Source organism: Sporisorium graminicola, chromosome SGRAM_16, assembly GCF_005498985.1.
Source record: "Sporisorium graminicola strain CBS 10092 chromosome SGRAM_16, whole genome shotgun sequence".
Lineage (NCBI taxonomy): Eukaryota > Fungi > Basidiomycota > Ustilaginomycetes > Ustilaginales > Ustilaginaceae > Sporisorium > Sporisorium graminicola.
The window spans coordinates 491,704-509,451 of record NC_043726.1 but is presented as its reverse complement, the minus strand read 5'-3'; the positions used below and the strand labels follow the sequence as shown (position 1 = coordinate 509,451).

General features: G+C 59.3%; 7 protein-coding genes across 7 annotated transcripts; 4 read left to right on the top strand and 3 right to left on the bottom strand.

The window, feature by feature from the left end:
* Positions 1–603: 603 nt before the first annotated feature.
* On the top strand, positions 604–1,251 carry EX895_002790 (uncharacterized protein; the record flags this gene model as incomplete). The annotated part of the gene is made up of 1 exon (XM_029883388.1): positions 604–1,251. One exon carries the CDS (start codon positions 604–606, stop codon positions 1,249–1,251), a length of 648 nt encoding a protein of 215 aa, XP_029740423.1.
* Positions 1,252–1,424: 173 nt separating this feature from the next.
* EX895_002789 (uncharacterized protein) lies at positions 1,425–2,403 on the bottom strand (the record flags this gene model as incomplete). Its single annotated transcript, XM_029883387.1, has 2 exons — positions 1,425–2,208; positions 2,285–2,403. The coding sequence occupies 2 exons, from the start codon at positions 2,401–2,403 to the stop codon at positions 1,425–1,427; spliced, it is 903 nt and encodes a 300-aa protein (XP_029740422.1).
* A 384-nt stretch (positions 2,404–2,787) lies between these two features.
* On the top strand, positions 2,788–3,221 carry EX895_002788 (uncharacterized protein; the record flags this gene model as incomplete). Its single annotated transcript, XM_029883386.1, has 2 exons — positions 2,788–3,126; positions 3,213–3,221. 2 exons carry the CDS (start codon positions 2,788–2,790, stop codon positions 3,219–3,221), a joined length of 348 nt encoding a protein of 115 aa, XP_029740421.1.
* A 706-nt stretch (positions 3,222–3,927) lies between these two features.
* On the top strand, positions 3,928–7,119 carry EX895_002787 (uncharacterized protein; the record flags this gene model as incomplete). Its single annotated transcript, XM_029883385.1, has 1 exon — positions 3,928–7,119. One exon carries the CDS (start codon positions 3,928–3,930, stop codon positions 7,117–7,119), a length of 3,192 nt encoding a protein of 1,063 aa, XP_029740420.1.
* Positions 7,120–7,239: 120 nt separating this feature from the next.
* Positions 7,240–8,751, bottom strand: EX895_002786 (uncharacterized protein; the record flags this gene model as incomplete). The annotated part of the gene is made up of 1 exon (XM_029883384.1): positions 7,240–8,751. One exon carries the CDS (start codon positions 8,749–8,751, stop codon positions 7,240–7,242), a length of 1,512 nt encoding a protein of 503 aa, XP_029740419.1.
* Positions 8,752–9,317: 566 nt separating this feature from the next.
* On the top strand, positions 9,318–11,804 carry EX895_002785 (uncharacterized protein; the record flags this gene model as incomplete). Its single annotated transcript, XM_029883383.1, has 1 exon — positions 9,318–11,804. The coding sequence occupies one exon, from the start codon at positions 9,318–9,320 to the stop codon at positions 11,802–11,804; it is 2,487 nt and encodes an 828-aa protein (XP_029740418.1).
* Positions 11,805–12,038: 234 nt separating this feature from the next.
* Positions 12,039–17,510, bottom strand: EX895_002784 (uncharacterized protein; the record flags this gene model as incomplete). Its single annotated transcript, XM_029883382.1, has 1 exon — positions 12,039–17,510. The coding sequence occupies one exon, from the start codon at positions 17,508–17,510 to the stop codon at positions 12,039–12,041; it is 5,472 nt and encodes a 1,823-aa protein (XP_029740417.1).
* Between the last annotated feature and the right edge of the window lie 238 nt (positions 17,511–17,748).

Here is a 17,748-nt window from a genome sequence, read left to right as displayed (position 1 = left end):
TCGGTCTGATGATGATCACACGGATCGCATCGCCTTCACCGCTGTGGCGGGAAAGAGTTAGTCTTTCGAGCGTCGGTAATCTCGCTATCTCCTGTCTTTTCTGCTGAGTGATCAAGGTTGCGATCTTGCACGCCGCACGAGTTCATCTCGCCGACTCGTCGTTTCCTCGTCTGGTGGTGGGGCTGGCAAAAAGTCTGGATTCGCTCACACAGCGCAAAGTATTTCCCACCACGTACTCCGTGGCCCGCAGCGAACTCCTCTTCCCACCACTCGTGCAGCAGAAATGCTCCGAGGCAGACGTTTCCTGTCCTTAAGGGGTTCGGTAACCGACTCGGGCTTCAAGTATTGCGTGCATTGAAGCTGAGCCATAAATAGATGACGCTCGATAGTGACAGTGAGCGCGGATTGAGAGCAATGAGAGCACACATCAGCGTCCCTTCACTGGCTTCCCTACCTCTCTAGGTTCACGCACACGAAGATGAAGAGCCAAAAATGGCTCTGCGAGAAGCTGGTGCTGTCGATGGTGGTGCTCGTCTTGTGCGGGCCGTCGTGCATGGCCGCTCTGATGGGACCGGGTGATGCCACCCTCGCTGCGCCGAGCCGATGCACATCCGCCAGCTGACGTCCGAGGAACTGTTTAAAGCTATGATCGTGCACGACACCTCCCTGCACGTACCCGTATCCGTCGTTGTTGCCTCTCGCGGGCAACAAGCTGCAGTGGCCCAAGCAGCCGCGACCGAGCTCAGCCGCATCCGGCAGATGCTACGCTTCATCAGTCTGCCGTCGGTCATTGACTATCCCGTCTCTCAACCAACGCTCGTGCGCTTTGACGAAACTCGGCCGCCCGTACGTCTCTCGCATGCTGAATCCGACATCGAACGAGCGATCCAGTCGCACTCGTTCGGCCACTACCACCTCCGCCTCAACGAGATCCACGACGCAACCCGCCCGCCTGCCACCACCAACCTCGAAGCGTTCAGCAACTGGTTCAGTCAGCTTTCGTACTCGACTCGACTCGAGACAGCGCGGCATGTGGCGCAGGAAGCATCACAAGCCAGAAATAGCGCTCAGCAGTGGGCTTTCCGGTTGGCTGCGAGACAGACCGGCGCCAGGGTGGTAGAGGCGGAAATCGACAAGTCTTTGACCAACACCTGGAGATTGTGGAATCACGGCTTTATCGAGGCTACAGGCTATGCCATGGCGGCTCTGGATCGGACAAAGCTGAATGTCTTTCGACGGCGTCGCCGATGAGCTCGCTTCAGATGGTTTCCTGTTCTCATTGCAGTTGGTTTTGGCGCATTTGCCAAAGTGTTGAACCCGTTTCAGAAGCTCAGCAGGACGAAATGAGCGGTAGAATAGTGCAATTTTCGTGTTGACTGAGGCTGTGACAGGCACTGTGTGTGCAAAGCGCAGGAAGGAATCGTCTACCAGCCCCACCCGGGTCGCTGGAACCCGTTGACAATGACATTATCCGTCCTAACAACCCCACCGGTCCCTACAGCCCTGACCCTCTTCCTTGCCTTCTCGATGGCCTCCACCTCCTTGTCAGCATACGTCTTGCCGTACCGCAACACGACACTCATCCTGGCCTGCGGGTGATGTTTCCTGCCCATCCTCGCCCTTCCCTTGATATCAGTCCTGGTCAAATAGATACCCTTGCCCACCCAGGCCTCGCTGACCACGAGACGGGGCACCTCCATGCCCTTTGCCTGCGCATGATCCCTCGCGAGCGCCAGGGTGCTCAGGACGCGCTTGGCTGCGCGCTTGGGCGAGAACTGCATCTGCAGAATGGCATAGTCGATCGGCTGGCCGCTGATCTGGTTGGCCAGCATCTGCAACTTGCGCGGAGAGATCTTGAAGGCGGCTGTCGAGTACTTGTGCTCCAGCGCCTCGCCCGTGAGCGGATCCTTGGCGTTGAAGCGTTTGCGCAACTGGCGCGTGGCGATCTTGGCAGAGATGCGCTGCTGCTTGCGTTGTGCCTGCTGCGAGATGGGGAGCGACTCGACGTCGTCAAAGAGAGGAGTGCCGTCGGGGGAGACGGATGCCATGGCCGAGTCTCGACGGCGTTCAAAGTCGAGTTTGTTTTGCTCTTCGGGAAGGACACCGCCGCGTTGACGGCTCTTGGTGTAGTTGTCTCCGAGCGCTACTTTGGCGAGTCGGTCGGTGATGTTGGAAAGGAAAGAAGTGCGTGGTGCCGAAGACGAGACGCTGTGGGAGTAGAAACGAGAAAAGTCAGACAACGTCCTATCACTTCCATTCATACTTATCTCTAGTACGGACTCACCTTCGTTGTGACACATTTGGGGCGGCCAGCGCCGAAGTGGACGGCGTGGTTCGGGAGGCGGATAAAGACGAGCGCAAAAGGTGTCTTGCCGTTCGACCGGCGGTATTTGATGTCGACATGGTGTGTTCTAGGAGTGTGTGAGTGTTCCTTTCGTATCCTTTTCCCGTACGTTGATCGTGATCGCTGGCGATGGCTGCAGTGAGTAGAGTCGACAATGATGGTGATAGTGATGGTGATGATCAGCAAAAATGCTTCGCAAAAGTCGATTCTTCCAAAATGGATTCTTTTTGCACATCACGTGAGAGTGGCCAGCATCAGATCGGCGATTTATTCCAGCACTGTTGTCTCGTTTGGATCATTCGATGTAACAGAGCCTTAGAAAACTTTCAAGAATCTGGGCTTGCCCCGCACAGACGCACACTCACTCTTGGCACCACACCAAGACGATTTTGACTCGATCATCTCACTGGCCACTCTGCCACGCTCCTCACACACAACACATCATGGGCTCCTGTCTCTCAACAAGCAAGACGTTCCAAGGCGAAGGACGAACGCTCAACGAGCCAGCGTCCTCCCCTTCCCCTGCTGCTTCAGCACCAAAAGCCAGTGGAGGACAACGACTCGGCGGTAGCAACCCTGCCTCCCAGCCGAGCGCGAGTGGTGGTGATGCTGGAAGCACATCAGCTGCAGAGAGAGAAGCAAGAGCTAGAGCAGCCGAACGAAGGATGTCTCAACAAGCGGTGAAGGGCAATCCCAACCAGGGCAAGCTGAGTCAAAAGCTGGAGCAGCAGAAGCAATCCAACGCGTTGCACCAGAATGATCAGCAGCCAGAACGAGTCGTTGTACGTATGAACTTCCACGCCCACCCGCCGACTCGACTAAGTGCGACAAAGAAGCTGACACGTAGCCGTCTTCCCAACGCCTGCAGTGGGATTGATGGATGCATATCAACCGCACGTCATCACCCCTGGTCACCTTTTATACCCCTCGCCGCCCTTCCTCGCTCACTCGGCCACATGATTATTGCAACGAGAATTTCAATGGCAATGAGCGAAGATGAAAGTCTTTTGAGAACTGCGAGAGGGGAAGGATCAGAGTAGCTTTCAGCACCGACTTCCCGCCTGCATCGTCTATTGAGCAGTACAATATTCTCCGCGCGCCAATCACCGGCAGCAGCAACTTTTATCGCACTCGACATTAACTTTGTCCGTACCAGTGCAAAGAGAGGTGAGTTGTCATGGTATGCGCAACGCCGTTCAGCAGTGGGGAGGCGCAGTTGGATTAAGTATTATGCTCGGAGACGATTCGGCGACCAAGGCTGTGGCGCTACAAATGCCCCCTTTTTCATTCGTTCGGTTGGCATTGCACTCATTTCGCACTGCAGCGACGAGCTTTCGAAATCAGATCGTCACCTTTGTCTCTCCTCCGGACAAAGCTTAGATAAACGTCCCCATCTATCCCCAACGAACATGGAGTGTGAACTGCTCTCGATGATCCACAGAGAGATGGGGCAGGCATGACAGAAGCGATTTTCCCCCATGTTGTTAAATCGCCTGCACAAAGGCGTTGCTCTGAGTCGCCGTGAACTCGCCGAACTTTTCCTGTTTCCGTACCACCATCGTCCACCATCCGCACACAGAGCGATGTCGTCTCGCTCGCAGTCCACGCCCGGCAATGAAGATGATGACACCTCGTCCTCGTCCGCCGGCGAAGACACCGCCGCGACTCGCACAGCAACCGGAGCCTCCGCATCCGCAGCTGCAGCTGCGGCAGAGAAGAAGGTGTCATGCCAACCATGTCGAGAAGCCAAAGTGAAGTGTATCCCTTCTACCAGCCCGGGCACGGCCTGTTCGCGATGCCTCAAGCTCGAGCGCGAATGCTTCTACCGCACGCACAAACGCGGACGCAAACCGGGCAAGATCAAGCTTCAGCAGATCCTGCGTCGTCTCGAATTGCTCGATCGCACACTGCACGAGATCAAGGAGCTCAACAAAGAGGTCGCAGATGCAGACGCCACGAGCTTGATCGAGACACTCATGTGGCAGCTGCATCGAAGCAAGTTCTTCTCCAAGGGAACGGATCCTGCCGCAGCGGCGGGGGTGAAGCGCGAGAGACACACGAGTAGTAGTCCCGCTGGGAATGGGGCGGAGGCGGACAAGGTGGCTATGGGGGGTGTGATGGGGATGGGCAGCGGCGTGCAAAAGAGCCGCTCGGATTTTAACATGTTGGTCGACATGGAAGACCACGCTTCGGTAGCTAGGGTGCCCGACGAATTCCCCACGCTCAGCAACCCGCTCAAGCTGCTGGCTCAGGCGAGTAGCGATGAGAGCGAGAGGCGCTTGCGGACGAGGAGCACGAGGCTTGGCGTGGAGCGCGCGAACCGGCAAGGCTCGGGCTTGAGACGGCAAACCAACTTCGACGAGGCTGGTACCAGTGCAAGTGGGAGTGGCGACGAGGAAAACGATCAGGAACAAGTGGATCGAGACCGCGCAACAAGCTCTCATGATCAGCCGGGAAGCGATGGCGATCCAGCTCGAAAACGAGCACGATCCCGATCTCCCACACCAACCACCAGCAGCACGAGCATCACTGCACCTGCAGCCAGCACCACCTCAGCCCCGCCCGTCACGGCCACATCTACACGGACGCCGTCCAGCTGGGCATCCACCTACTTCTCCCGAGGCGCCTTCCACCCGGTCTACGACAACCGCCAGGAATTCGATCCGATCGACCAGAACCTGCTCACCGTTGCGCAAGCGTCGCGCCTCATCACCTCGTTCTACGCCTCGTTCGGGACATTCATGCACATCTTCGACCCCACGCTCTCCACCATCACGTACATCCGCAAGCACTCGGCGTTCCTGCTGACCGTCATCTGCGCCCTGTCGGCCGAATTCGAGTCCTCGGCGGACCCACACGTCCAGGCCGAGTCCGCCACGTTGGCGGTCAGCCTGCGTCGACACTACGAGGAAATGATCACATGGATCACGTGCGGCGACTACAAGAACGTCGAGATGGCGCAGGCGTTTTTCCTCTTGGCGAGCTACCGGCCCATGTCGGACAGTGCGATGAGCGATCAGACGTGGTTGTTCCTGGGTACGGCGATACGCATCGCGACCGAGCTCGGGTGCAATTTGGTGTGCTATTCATATGGGAACCCGAGGGTTCGGGATGGGCAGGACGAGCATTATCAGCGACAGTTGCGCAACACGGAGCGGCTGTGGATCAACCTGTGGAATCTGGAAAAGACGCTGGCGAGTCAGACGGGGCAGAGGATGCACCTGGCCGACGAAGGGGTGATTGCGACGTGCAGCCGGTGGCATCGCATGCCGTGCTCTCTGCGCCAGGACGAGGCGCTGATTGCGCAGGTCGAGCTGCGCAGGATCATGATCGCCCAGGGTGATCACTTCAACACCCACGTCCTGCGCAGCCTGGGAGCCCGGCGGAGAGTCGCCCACCCTCCTCCACACGCGCCCCCCGAAGCTTCCGCCAACAGCGACGGCGACGACGACACGCTCAGCACCGCCGAACGCGACCAGCTCCTGTTGCAACTCAGCTACTTCCGCAACTCGGTCACGATGGACCTCAAACGATGGGAAGAGCGATGGCTTTCCCCTTCCTCCTCCGCTTCCTCCACGTCGGCTTCTTCGGCGTCGTCGACGGAGCCGTCACCGCTGCAGATCACGGGCCCGCTCTCGCTGGACTATGCGGCGCTGGTCACGTACGCTCTCCCGCTGCCGATCAGCTACAGCGTCGACGTGACGCCCGAGCTCGCCGCGCTCAACCGCCACTGCTACATCAGCTGCACCAACTACATGGCCACGTTCATCGACCGCAGCCAGCGCCACTTGATGGACCACATTACCAACTCGACCATCATCTCGACCGTGTACGCCGTCGTGTTCGCGCTGGATCTCGCGCGCAAGGCCGCGACAGCAACAGCTGGGAACGAGGGTGGCAAGGGCGGCGTGGATTTCGGGTTTGTCAGCAGCCAGCGCGTCGTGAACCTGGCCAGGCTGACCGCGAGGGAACTGGAGCGCGTGGGGGGCGCGACGAGGGGTAGGGTCGGGAAAAGCGTGGCGAGCAAGTATAGTGGCTTCCTGCAGGGGGTGTTGGCGAGGTTTGAGGTGCCGATCACCGCGACGTCCGAGGGAGAGCGAAGGGGGGAGGTGGATGGTCACGGGGAGGGTGAGGGGGAGGGGGAGAGGGCGGCTGCTCGACGTGGATTCGAAGCGCGTCAGACGACAGCTTCGACACCATCGCAGTCACTCCACACTGCAGATCCACGGCAAGGAGATCACGCCGACGCCTCATCGTCACCAACCCAGCCAGTGTATGCCCACACAGCAACCGCAGCTGGAACAGGCAAACAAGGCACCAAAGCGTCGCATACCTATTCGTCCAACGTGCTCTTCTCCCCTCAGCCGCTCCCGCAACCACAACAGCAGTACGCTCAAGGATGGGTTGCCCCGGCACCGTCGCCTGCCGCAGCTCCCCAGTGGACGGCACCCCAGCCGGGAAGGTACCATGCTCTGCCACCGCATCACGCGCCAACACCGGGCACCACCAGCAGTGCTGCTCCAGTGGGAGGCGCGCAGAACTGGCACAACTTGGGCAGTGCGGGAGGAGCGTTGAGTCCCGCAAGCTGGTTCGGCCAGCAGCCGCAGCCGCAACAACAGCAGCAGACAGGGCCCGGGGCAGAAGGGCAGGGTTACACGCTGGAAGAGGATCCGTCGTGGGAGTGGATGATGAAGGACCTCGATTTCCTCAATGTGGACGGAGGCGGTGGAGGCGGCGAGCCGATCCTGGACCAGATGGGACGCCTGTTCGGCTGAGCCCCCCACCTTCTTTCTCCTTTTATATCACACACACACGCACACTCACACACATTCAATCTTTGACACTGCTTTGTTGTCCCGCATGACTCATTGCGTTCTATCTACGCACTTGTGACGCTAACGAATCTTAGTCTCGACCCTCTGCACAACCGCCGTAGCGGCCAACAAGAGCGCCGTCACCGCCGCAACCGCACCCACCTTGATCAGATTCGCGCGGTGCGTCAAGGTGTACTTGACATAGACCAACTGCGCATGCTGGGGCGAGCAGTTCCTCCTCTCCACCCGAACCGCCGGCCTGCCCACCGTATCGAGGTATGTCTTGGTCACGCCGTTCTCGACGCCGTCCATCTCGAACGGCAGCTCGACCTGTACCCTCGTTGCGCCCTCCGGAAGCACAATCGTCGTGGACAGCGCGTTGACAGCCACGTCTTTGAGCGGGGTGAAGAGCGGGACGGCGGTGACGTAGTCGGACGAGCCAAAGAGGCGCTTGGTCCAGCCGCCGGCGCTGAGGGGCAGAGTGTAGCCGATGCTGAACGTGTAGTTCCAGCCGCCGAGCAGCGGGAAGCGCGGCTGCAGCTCCAGCAGCGAGAGTTTGGCGGACGCCGAGGGGAGTCCGGTAGAGGCCGAGACAAGCGCAGGGTCGGGGGCGGAGCCTCGGAATCGCGAGGTGGACACGTTACCGATCTGATCTATGAACCACGGGTCTTTTACGCCTGCGGGCAGAGTGAAGGTGAGCGAGGAGAGCGCAGAGCCAGAGCCGCGGTTGTAGAAGGAGGCCATCTGGTGCTCGATGCGCGAGAAATGGCCTTTGAGCGAGGGACCCGAGTTGCGCAGGAGGATGCGGTCGGTGATGGAGAGTGCGTCGCCCCAGTGGCTGATCTCGGCGGTTCGGTCGAGCGAAACAATAGTCGCTCGTGGGGTGTCCGCCTGGAAATGCACTGTGGCTTTCTGCAACTCTTGTGCGGTAGCGAGAGGGGCAACATTGGAGAATGGTCCGAAGGTGACGATCGACCCAGACTTGGTAGCGTCCTGCGGGGTGAATTCGACGATCTTGGGAGAAGCTGCTTTCACTTTGATTTTCCCACTGACTGTCGTGTAAGGTGAGCGAATGGCAGCGTCTCCCGTCCAGAGGAAGAGCTGCGGTTCGGTCTGCTTGACGGTGCTCGGCAGTGGCACGGTAACGTGGCTGAGCGTGGTCTCGAGCGTCAAAGAAGCCCCGTCTGCACCGAGAACATCGGTAGGAATCTCAGCTTTGTACAGGAAACTTTTATTGGCATCGCCGTCCACTGCGCCCTGCGGTTCGAGCGCGAGCACGGGTCGTGCACCTCCTTTGAGCTCAGATGTAGACGCAAGCACCGAATCGAGTGCCGGTTTGACTGTCAGTCGGCTCCATGACAACTGCTCTGCCTCTTGAGCGCTCAGCAGGAAATAATACGGCAGAGTCTCGGCGGAAGAGGCGGATTTGGGTTTGATGGTGAGCGTGGTGAGGGCGTGCGATGTGGAACCGGCAAGGTCGATCTGCTTGAGGTAGTTGGTGTTGGTCCAGACGGAAGAGTCGGGCAGTGTTGCCGCCTGGATTGTGATTGCGAGTGCTGCAAGCAGAGTGACCAGCAACAGTGGCAACTGCATCTTGTTTTGCGGCGCCAATTTGAGCAACGACCGTGGATGTCGTGATGGGATTGATGGTGGTTGTGAGGATGATGATCAACCGTCGGCACAAGTTGGACTGTGCGCGCCCGCCAAACCATTTCTTCCAGCTCATTGCTCGATAAAACCGCACGAGAGCAAGGACGTGCCACTTTGTGTCGCTTGCTTGTTGTCCACCTCGATCTGACATTGAACAATTGTCCAGAAAACCCCTACTCAACGCGAAGAACTCGTTCGACTCGACGCGCTTTTCCCTCTGGAACCGTGTTGCTCTCGCCCACTCTCTTTGCGTTTGGCCCTTGAGACGCAGTGTTGCTTGGGTGATGGATGCACTTTTACTGCGCTCTGCTGCCCCTCTCTCGTTCTCCACTTTTTTTGCTGTTGTCAACTAGTGTTGACGGCGCTCGACTGAGCCGAACAGCATTTGAGCCTGATCTTCACAGGCCTCCAACGTTTCTAACCCCATCATCATCAGCCATACTGTCACCTTTCGATCGCACTTCTGACGTGCAAACGACTCTCGCGCAGCAACCGAGCTTTTCGACACAATGGTTGTGGTGGCGTGTCCCAACTCGTCGCTCGTCGACGTGCACATCGATCCGGACCGCATCCCGTCCACCTCGAAACACGACTATGCTTCAGCCTATTCCCGTATTCGCTCAGCAGCCCGTGCGGCAGGGCCTGGCGTGTCGAGCGTGCTCATCCTCAGCTCGCCCGACGTCGACTCTGTATGCGCTACACGCATCCTCACCTCGCTTTTGCTGCAAGACGACATCCCGCACAGGATTGTACCCGTCGAAGGATACCGGTCGCTGCTCAACACGCTGTCCGCCGTGTTTCCGGCACTCGATGAGGACAGCGTTGCAGCCGCGTTGCCTTCGAGCTCAACATCGACGACAGATGTTCGCTCGGTGATCTTTGTCAATCTCGGAGCGGTGCTTAGTCTGCCGACGACGTTCAACATCCCAGCCAGTTGTACCATTCATGTGATCGATTCGCATCGGCCCTGGAACTTGGAGAATCTGTTTGCCACGAGTCATGCCAACGACAGGGTGTGGTGCTGGGACGATGGCGAGATTGCCACCAAGCTGTGCAGACAGGGCGGCGAGAGGGATGCCTTCGAGAAACTCGAGTTTGATGTCGAATCGGATAGTGAAGAAGACGATTCGAACAGCGATGATGACGGCGAGTCAGCGCACAGCGACGACGATAATGATGATGATGATGATGATGATAATCAAGATGGTCCAGGCAAACGAAAACGGTCCTTCCGCTCCCCTTCGCCGCGCAACAACGGCACCAGCACCAAAAGACGGCACCGCCAGCGCTCGCCTTCCAGCATACGCCTAAGCAACGCTGAACGCCATCGATACCGCAACGTGCTGACCCGCTACTACAACCGAGGCGAGAGCTTCGGCATGTCTGCCTCGTCCATGCTCTATCTCCTCTGCGAAGCCCTCGGTCGCGCCGATCGCGAATCGCTCTGGCTCGCCATCGTCGGCCTCACCTCGCTGTACCTCTCCAACAGCATCGACTTTGAGACGTACGAAACCTACTCGTCCGCGTACGCCTCGGAAGTCATCGCCATGGAGCCCTCCTCCTCCCACGGACCCACCGAAGCGTGGTCCCTCGACCTGCTCTCCAGCAAGGACAAGGACGACACTGCTTCGGGGAGACCCAACACCGCCGCCACACGCGCGCATGACCGCGCGCTGCGCGTGGGCATCTCGCAAAACACAAAGTCCGAAGACGCAGACGACCGCTCCATCCGCATCATCCCTGCCGAACTGCGGTTCACGCTCTACCGCCACTGGAGCCTCGAGACGGCCATGTACCATACCGCGTACGTTGCGGCCAAGTTGGGCGTGTGGCGCGAGCGCGGCCTGTCCAAGCTGCGGGGGCTCATGGCCAAGATGGGCTTCTCCCTTACGGCGGTGCGGCAGAACTACACGCACATGCCGCTGGATCTGCGCCGGAGCCTGGTGCGCAAGCTCGAGGCAATCGCGCCCGAGTATGGACTGACTGAGCTGACCTATCGCGGGTTCGAGCGGTCTTTGGGGTTCCGCACTGCGCCATTGGGTGCCGCGGATGTGGTCGAGGGCGTCTCGGCGCTGTTGGTCGCAGCGCACGGCGTCAAGATCGAAGTCGAAACGCCAGGCATGGTGTTTGCTTCGGCCACGTCGAGTGGAGCACACGGGGGCCCGTTGAACAACAGCTTTGCGGCCAACTTGAATCCGGCCAACCCGCACGCGCAGACGTCGGAACTGTTTGCCACCAAACGCGTCTGGAGCCTGGGGACGACGCTGACGGACTCGATCACCTCTGCAGTTGCCGCCACCGCCGCGGGCTCGGCGAGCAACGCCACGGGCGCGAATGCCGGGCTGGACCTCGAAGCCGTCGCGTCCCAGGCAGCAGCAGGCGGGGGCAGTGCCGAGGAGATGGCAAACCTGGAAGCTGCCGAACGTCGCGTATGGACGACCAACTTTTACGAAGCCTACCGCGCGCTCGACTTTACGCGCTCTGCGTCGGTCGATCTGCTGCGCTCCTCGCTGCTGCTGTCCCAGGCACTGCACCGCAAGATCGTCGCGCGCGGCATCTCATTGATCACGAACCAGAGCATTCGGACGCTCAAGAACTTCCGGCTGGCCATCCTCAAGGACGGTGCGGACCTGGACCTCTTCACCCACGTAGACGTGCTCCTGCGCCTGGCCAACTGGCTCACCACCAGCCTGCGCGACATCATCGTCGACCAGCAGCAGCAGCTACACCAGCGCAAAGGCGCACCGGTCTACGCCCCGCTGCCGTTCATCCTCGCGGCACTGCACCCGGCCAAGGACAGCTTCTTGGTCGTCGGCACTACGGGCGCTGCCGTCCACGGTCTCGTCGAAAACAACCACTTCACCGCTGCCTTCCAGCACGCGGCAAAGATGAGCGGCGCCAGAGTTCGACATGACAGATTCCAGACGTACAGCATCCAGGTCAGGAAGAGTGATCTCGCCGGTTTCGTCGAGAAGGTGCATTTGAAGATCAAGTAGCTTTTCTTATGGCAAATGCAACATGCTATTCGTCCGCCAGGGATGGAGTGTGCGCCGTATGTGTGCGTGCGTGTGTGTGTGCTGCTTTGCGTAATGCTGGCGTGAGACGCTGGCCTCTTCTCGACTTGCCGCACCGCGACTCACCTTCTGTTACACAACCAAACACTTGCACACACAAATCTGCTCGCTTTGCAAACTCTCTGAGATTGTCCATTGAAACCCGTACAACGCGTGCTAGGCATGGCCACCGCCACTGCCACCACCGCCACTGCTTCCACCTCCTGCAGCCTGATTGCTCAAAAACGTCTTCAGATCTTTGATCTTGCTGCCGGCCCCGCCCGTTGCCCCGCTGTTCGTCCTCGGTTCCACTAGCAAACTCCTCTCGTACAACGCCTCATCATCTAATATCGGCACGTCAACAATCAGCCGCTCCACCGCCGCGTTCGGCTTGATGTAACGATCGTACTGCTGACACCTGGCTACCGCCATGACCGCTTCGTCCATCAACGAAAACTTGCGCCAGTGGATCCAGCCGTCGCTGGCCCGCATCGAGGGATTGCCGTCGCTGATCGAGATGATGTCCTGCAGATGCACGCCGACGTACGGGATCGTCGGTCCGTCCGAGTTTTCGAGCGCCAACCTGTACGCTGCACTCGATCGCTCGTTCGACATCAACCGCACCAGGCTCTGGTACGCCTTGTTCACCGCTTTGCCCTTGAGCAACTCGCGCGTCTGGCGCAGCCGGTGCACCGCCGTCTTGCTCAGCCCGCCCAGCACCGAGTTGAGCGAGCCATAATTGTTGTCGTGCCTCAAGATCGAGGCAATGTTGAAGAACTTCTCCAACATGCGTGCACGATGCTTTGTTTTGCTCTGCGCCAAGATCATCGAACAGACCCAGTTGCTGATGTAGTTGAAGTGCGAGATGGAGCGCGAAACGGGTCCATCGCGCTTATCGTGCGGGACGAGGATGTGTCGCAGCAGATCTCGCGGCTGGATGGCGGTGAAAAAGTTCCACTCGAGCCGCGTCAGCTCGGTTGCAATCACTTCGTCGTCCACTTCCATGAGCACGTTCGAGATGCTGCGCAACGCCGCTTTCTGGTCCAGCGTGCGCAAGTTGCTGCTAGACACCGTTTCGTGGCCAATGCCACCGCTGCCCGCGACGAGGTTGGCCGTCGAAGAAGTCACAGAACTGCTGCCAATGGTCCCATTCGCGGGTGTGCCTGTACCCGAGGCACTGCCACTGGCGACGCTCGGTGGTGCCAACGTCATGCTCTGCTTACCATCCCTGTAAAATGCATCAGCTGCTTCGACCGACGAGCTGGTAAGGTCGGAAGCACTGCGCGAGCGTCCACTGTCGCCCACGTCGTGAGGCCGCAAGGGCAGGCTGCTCTCGGAGCCGTTTCGCTCGTGCTCCTCCAAGCCATCTCCGCTGTGGCCCGGGCCCGCGCCGTCAAAATCGTGGCTCGTGTTGCCCGAAGAAGGCATAAATCCGGAAGCGCTCCCGCTCGAATGGCTGGCTGGTAGCAAGCCGGCGCTATCCGCAGCTTCGGCCTCTGCTCCGTTCTGCTGGGCACTGGTAACGGCTGCCATGGCTGCAGCGATCCCTTTGTGTCGCGTCTGGTCGCTGTTGACCGATTTGCTCCAGAGTGCATCTAGATCCGGTGCGTAAGCCGCCGCATCCACAGCCGCATGGATCTGCGACGCTGTGTGCACCGTGTCCGGGTGACGCAACAACTGGCGGTGGTAGCGCACGAGGAGAGCATGCGATTCGGGATGGCTGAGATCTCCGGGATAGTCGAGCACCCAATCTCCGAGCATGTTGGTTAGCCTGATCAAGGCAAACCGATGCACAAGACCATCGGCCACGTCCTCGGCGGTAAGCATCTCGAAGCGCGCTATCATCTGCCTGAGCAGCTCCATGGGCGTAGCGAAACCACGGAAAAACACCATGAACATGGTGACAAAGCGTTCGTCTGTCCTGGAAATGGCAGCGTGGAAGAGCTTGTCCCACAGCTCGTCGATCGAGACGTAGCCCCCGGTGGCACGCGCGTTCTGCATACCCATTTGCGCGCGATGAAGACTGTCGTGTAGCACGCCATCTTCGTCCGACTGAAACGTTGGGGCATCTGAATGGCCAGATGCGACAGTGGCTGTGCTCATCTTGCGCGGCGTGAAAACAGCTCCTCCGGGGCGTGCTTGCGCGGCACCATCTGCGAACGCATCTGTTTTCATGCCTAAATTCACGGTGGCATGAGCGGCGTTGTCAACCGCGTCTGTCGATGATGCGTGGCCTCCCGCAGATACGGCACGACCGCCGCTCGAGCTAGCGTTGCTATAGCCCCTCGCACGAAGTAGGTCGATGGGTGCCGCAGGCGAAGGGAGCTGGTCGCCAAGGTGAGTCGAGACTGCATCGCCGCTAGTCGAAGTCGCTTCTGGCAGCAAGCGAGGGGGGTTGCTTTGCGAGCTTGTCTGCGACGTGCTGGAAGCAGTTCGACTCTGCGGCACTGGCGCGCCAGCATTGGGAGCACCGGGCGACAGAGATCTCGGCGAAGCCATCGCGGCAAACGCTGGAGGCACGGTGCTAGCAGGACCACGGCGTGCACGTCCCGATCGCACCTTGGCCACCTCTTTGACCAAGTAGGAAAAGCAGTCGCGCATGCGCTTCTTGCCCTCTTCGCTCTGGACGGTGCACTCGGCGAGGCCGACGTTGTAGATGCACGCCATGTCGCTTGCATAGTAAGGGTCAACAGCTTTGGGGTGGACTTCTGACTTGCATGCTAGCATGACCGTGCTGAGGTTGGCGACGGAGAAGTTTTCGAGTAGTTCCGACATGCCACGAAACGAGGCGATCTCGGAGGCATCGTAGCAGAGGATGACGGCATCGATGTGCGGGAGAAACTTGGGCCAGGCAAAGCGCTTGCTGGGACCATTGAGCAGAACCGAGGCATCCACTTCGAGCACCTCGATGGTTCTTTGCTCTTGGTCGACCACACAGACGGTGGAGTGGGAAGTGACCTTCTCGGAAAGCACATGGGGTTTCGAGAGACCGAATTGACGCAGGCCTTTTTTGATGACGGTGGATTTGCCCGAATGAGCGTGGCCGACCACGGCGATGACGAAGCTGGCGTGTGACTTGGGCTGCGAGTTGACTTGTTGCAAGAGGCTTCCGCTGCGGCTGCGACCGCCAACGCTTGGGCGACGGTCGCTGGTTTCGGTGGTCACGCCGCCGCCGCCGCCGCCGCTGCTGCTGTTGCTGCTGCTGTTGAGACAATTTCGCTCTTCGGTGAATGAGATGCCCCGATTAGGGCCTTCGGTGTTGGAGGAAGATGGCACTCGACGGTCAAATTCCATGCTGTAAGTGTCGCGCGCATTGTCGCTGTCTTGCCTTGCGGTTCTGGATTTGTAGCGTGGCTCGGCAAGATCGAGCGGGAAAATCTCGTTGGACAAGAGCGACCTCGGCCTGGACTTGGCAGAAGTCGGAACGGGAGCGCTGCCACGTGCAGGCTGCGAGGGACCGGGTACAGCGCCGACGGTGAAGCCTCGTGGTCTTCCCATCATGGTGCCCGTCCGCGAGTTGCTACGCGATGAACTCGAAGCGGCAGCAGCGCCAGCACTACCAGTAATGGGAGATTCACTGCTTGGTGGCGAGATTTTCGAAGATCTGGTTGCTGAACCAACAGCCTCAGGAGCTTCTCTGTCTCTGCGCTGGAGGGATTCGCTGCGTTGTCGAATCATGGGTACTGCCAAGGACGACGGCGCTGCTGCTACTGCTGCTGCTGCTGCTGGCTGAAGGCTGTTTGCTGGACCTGTCCGGATCGGCGGTTGCGCACTGCTCGAGGTGGCTGGCATATGTAGGGACATTTGCCGAGTCTGCTGGTCCGCGGAGGCGACCTCTTGTTCGAGGCTGTAGCTCCTTGAGCGCAAGGTTGAACCACTAACCCCATCCACTTGGTCCTGCAGGGAATTGGGCGCTGTGCCGGTGCGCATCGAAGTGCTGGGCGGTGCGCGTGTAGAGCCAGCAGAAATACTGAAGGGGGCAGCAACTGCACCGCGTGAGGAAGCGCAGGAGGAGGCGGCAGACGAAGCGATCGAGGGAGGTGGTGGTAGCGGAGCTTGGGGCGAAGGACGCGGCGGTGGGAGCTTTGTGGTGCGATGAGCACGGGTATGTGAGGCCTGGGTGGGCGAATGAATCGAGAGATACGAGGCTGCAGGTGGGTACCCTGATGATGTGGAAAAGCCAAGACCGATAGGTGATTTGGGAGAATCGCTAGAGACGAGCGAAGCTGAGTTGGAACAAGAAGGCGAAGGACGCATACTGCTAGCAACGTTGGGGTCTGTGGCAACACTGCTCTGGCTGGGCGAAGCACTCATGTCAGACGCGGCGCATTGGTGCTGACGAAGCGCAAAGCTGGGTACTGGCGGTCTGTCTGGGCTGTCAAGCAGCTCGCTATCTGGCAAGAGTGGGCTGAACTCGAGCCAAGGACGTGTGTCCTCGAAAGAAGGAGGCCGAGCTTGCTGATCACGGCGTGCATTTAAGCTCGCATTTGCCTTGACACTGGCGACAGGCTTGGAAGGTGTCATGGGATCCGACTGCGCATCGTGGAAGGCCTCCTGCTGGTTGTCGGTACTGCGGGTGGCGAGCGTGCTGCTTACATCCGTCTCGGAGATATGAATTGGGCGTCGCGAGGAGGCCGAAGAGATTCGTGTGTGCGTTGCCCGGCCGCGTACTTGGTTCGGCAAGGCCGAAGACTTGTCTGTGTCTGCAGCGGCGATAGGCTCTGTCTCTTCCGCTCCATTGAGGTCGTTACCGTCGTCGTCGCCTTCTTCATCGGCTGAGAGCACGGGCGACTCGGTCATGTCGATGGCGCCCGCACTGCGTCGTTTGCTGTTGCGCTTGCGCAGTTGCTCTTGTACTAAGCGTCGACGTCTGCGTGCCTTTTCGGCATCTACTTCCTTGAAGTTGGGATCAGCTTGTCGTGCATCTTGGAGCTGGGATGTGGACGCGTCTGCAGATGGGCTTGCTGAAGATGGCTCGGCGTTGCTGGCAGTAGCGTCAATGGACTGGTGAGACGTGATGGTTGCGGACGAGTGCGCGGATCGTGGTGCGCTGTTGGCGCTGCTCGAGCTGCTAGAAGCCTGTCGTGCGAGACTGGATGCGATGAGCGGACGCGCCGATGGTGATTGCAGGTGCGCTTGTGGTTGCTGAGTTGCCAAGCTGTCGGCTGTCGCGTTGGCACTGCTCGGCACTTCTGCTAGCTCAGATGCGCGAGTGGCGGATGAAGATGATAGGCTCCGATTCGGTTGCGGAAATGTAACATTGGTGCGTCGGCCAGACAGCGAACGATTGAGCGAAGAGGATGAGTTGGAGGAAGAAGGGACACCAGATCCAGACTGCGAGTATTGCTGAATCAGACGCTGCACGCCGCTGAGACCAGATCTAGGAGTCGTATCAGCCTGCTGCTGCTGCTGCTGCTGAAGAGCTGTTGGACGCTGCGGCGATGGCGATGGCGACGGCGACGGTGACGGTGACGTAGACATTGCCCGCTCGAGACCATCGCTGCGACGCGCTGTGGAAAGTGACGTGGTGGATAGGGCGGATGGTGGTGGTGCTGTATTGGCGAGTGAAGAGGTGCTGTCCTTGCGTTGTCGCTCCCAAAAGGCGAAAGCGGGCTTCTTCTTGCCCGCTTGATTGACGGGATCCTCCATTGTCGTGCGTATGGAAAGTCACTAAGGCTGTCAACGAGCCAATGACGAATCGCAAACTACGGAGCAAAGATTCGAAGCAAGAACAGGAGTTCAGGCAAGGCACAAGCGGTGCGAAGAGCAGCTCTGACTGTCGAGATGAGGGTGGCGCGACGCTGACATGGGTATGTGTGCTGGCTCGCGCTGCTGATCGGAAATAGACGCTTTACAGGCTCGGTGCAGTGCCCAAATCCGAGATGAA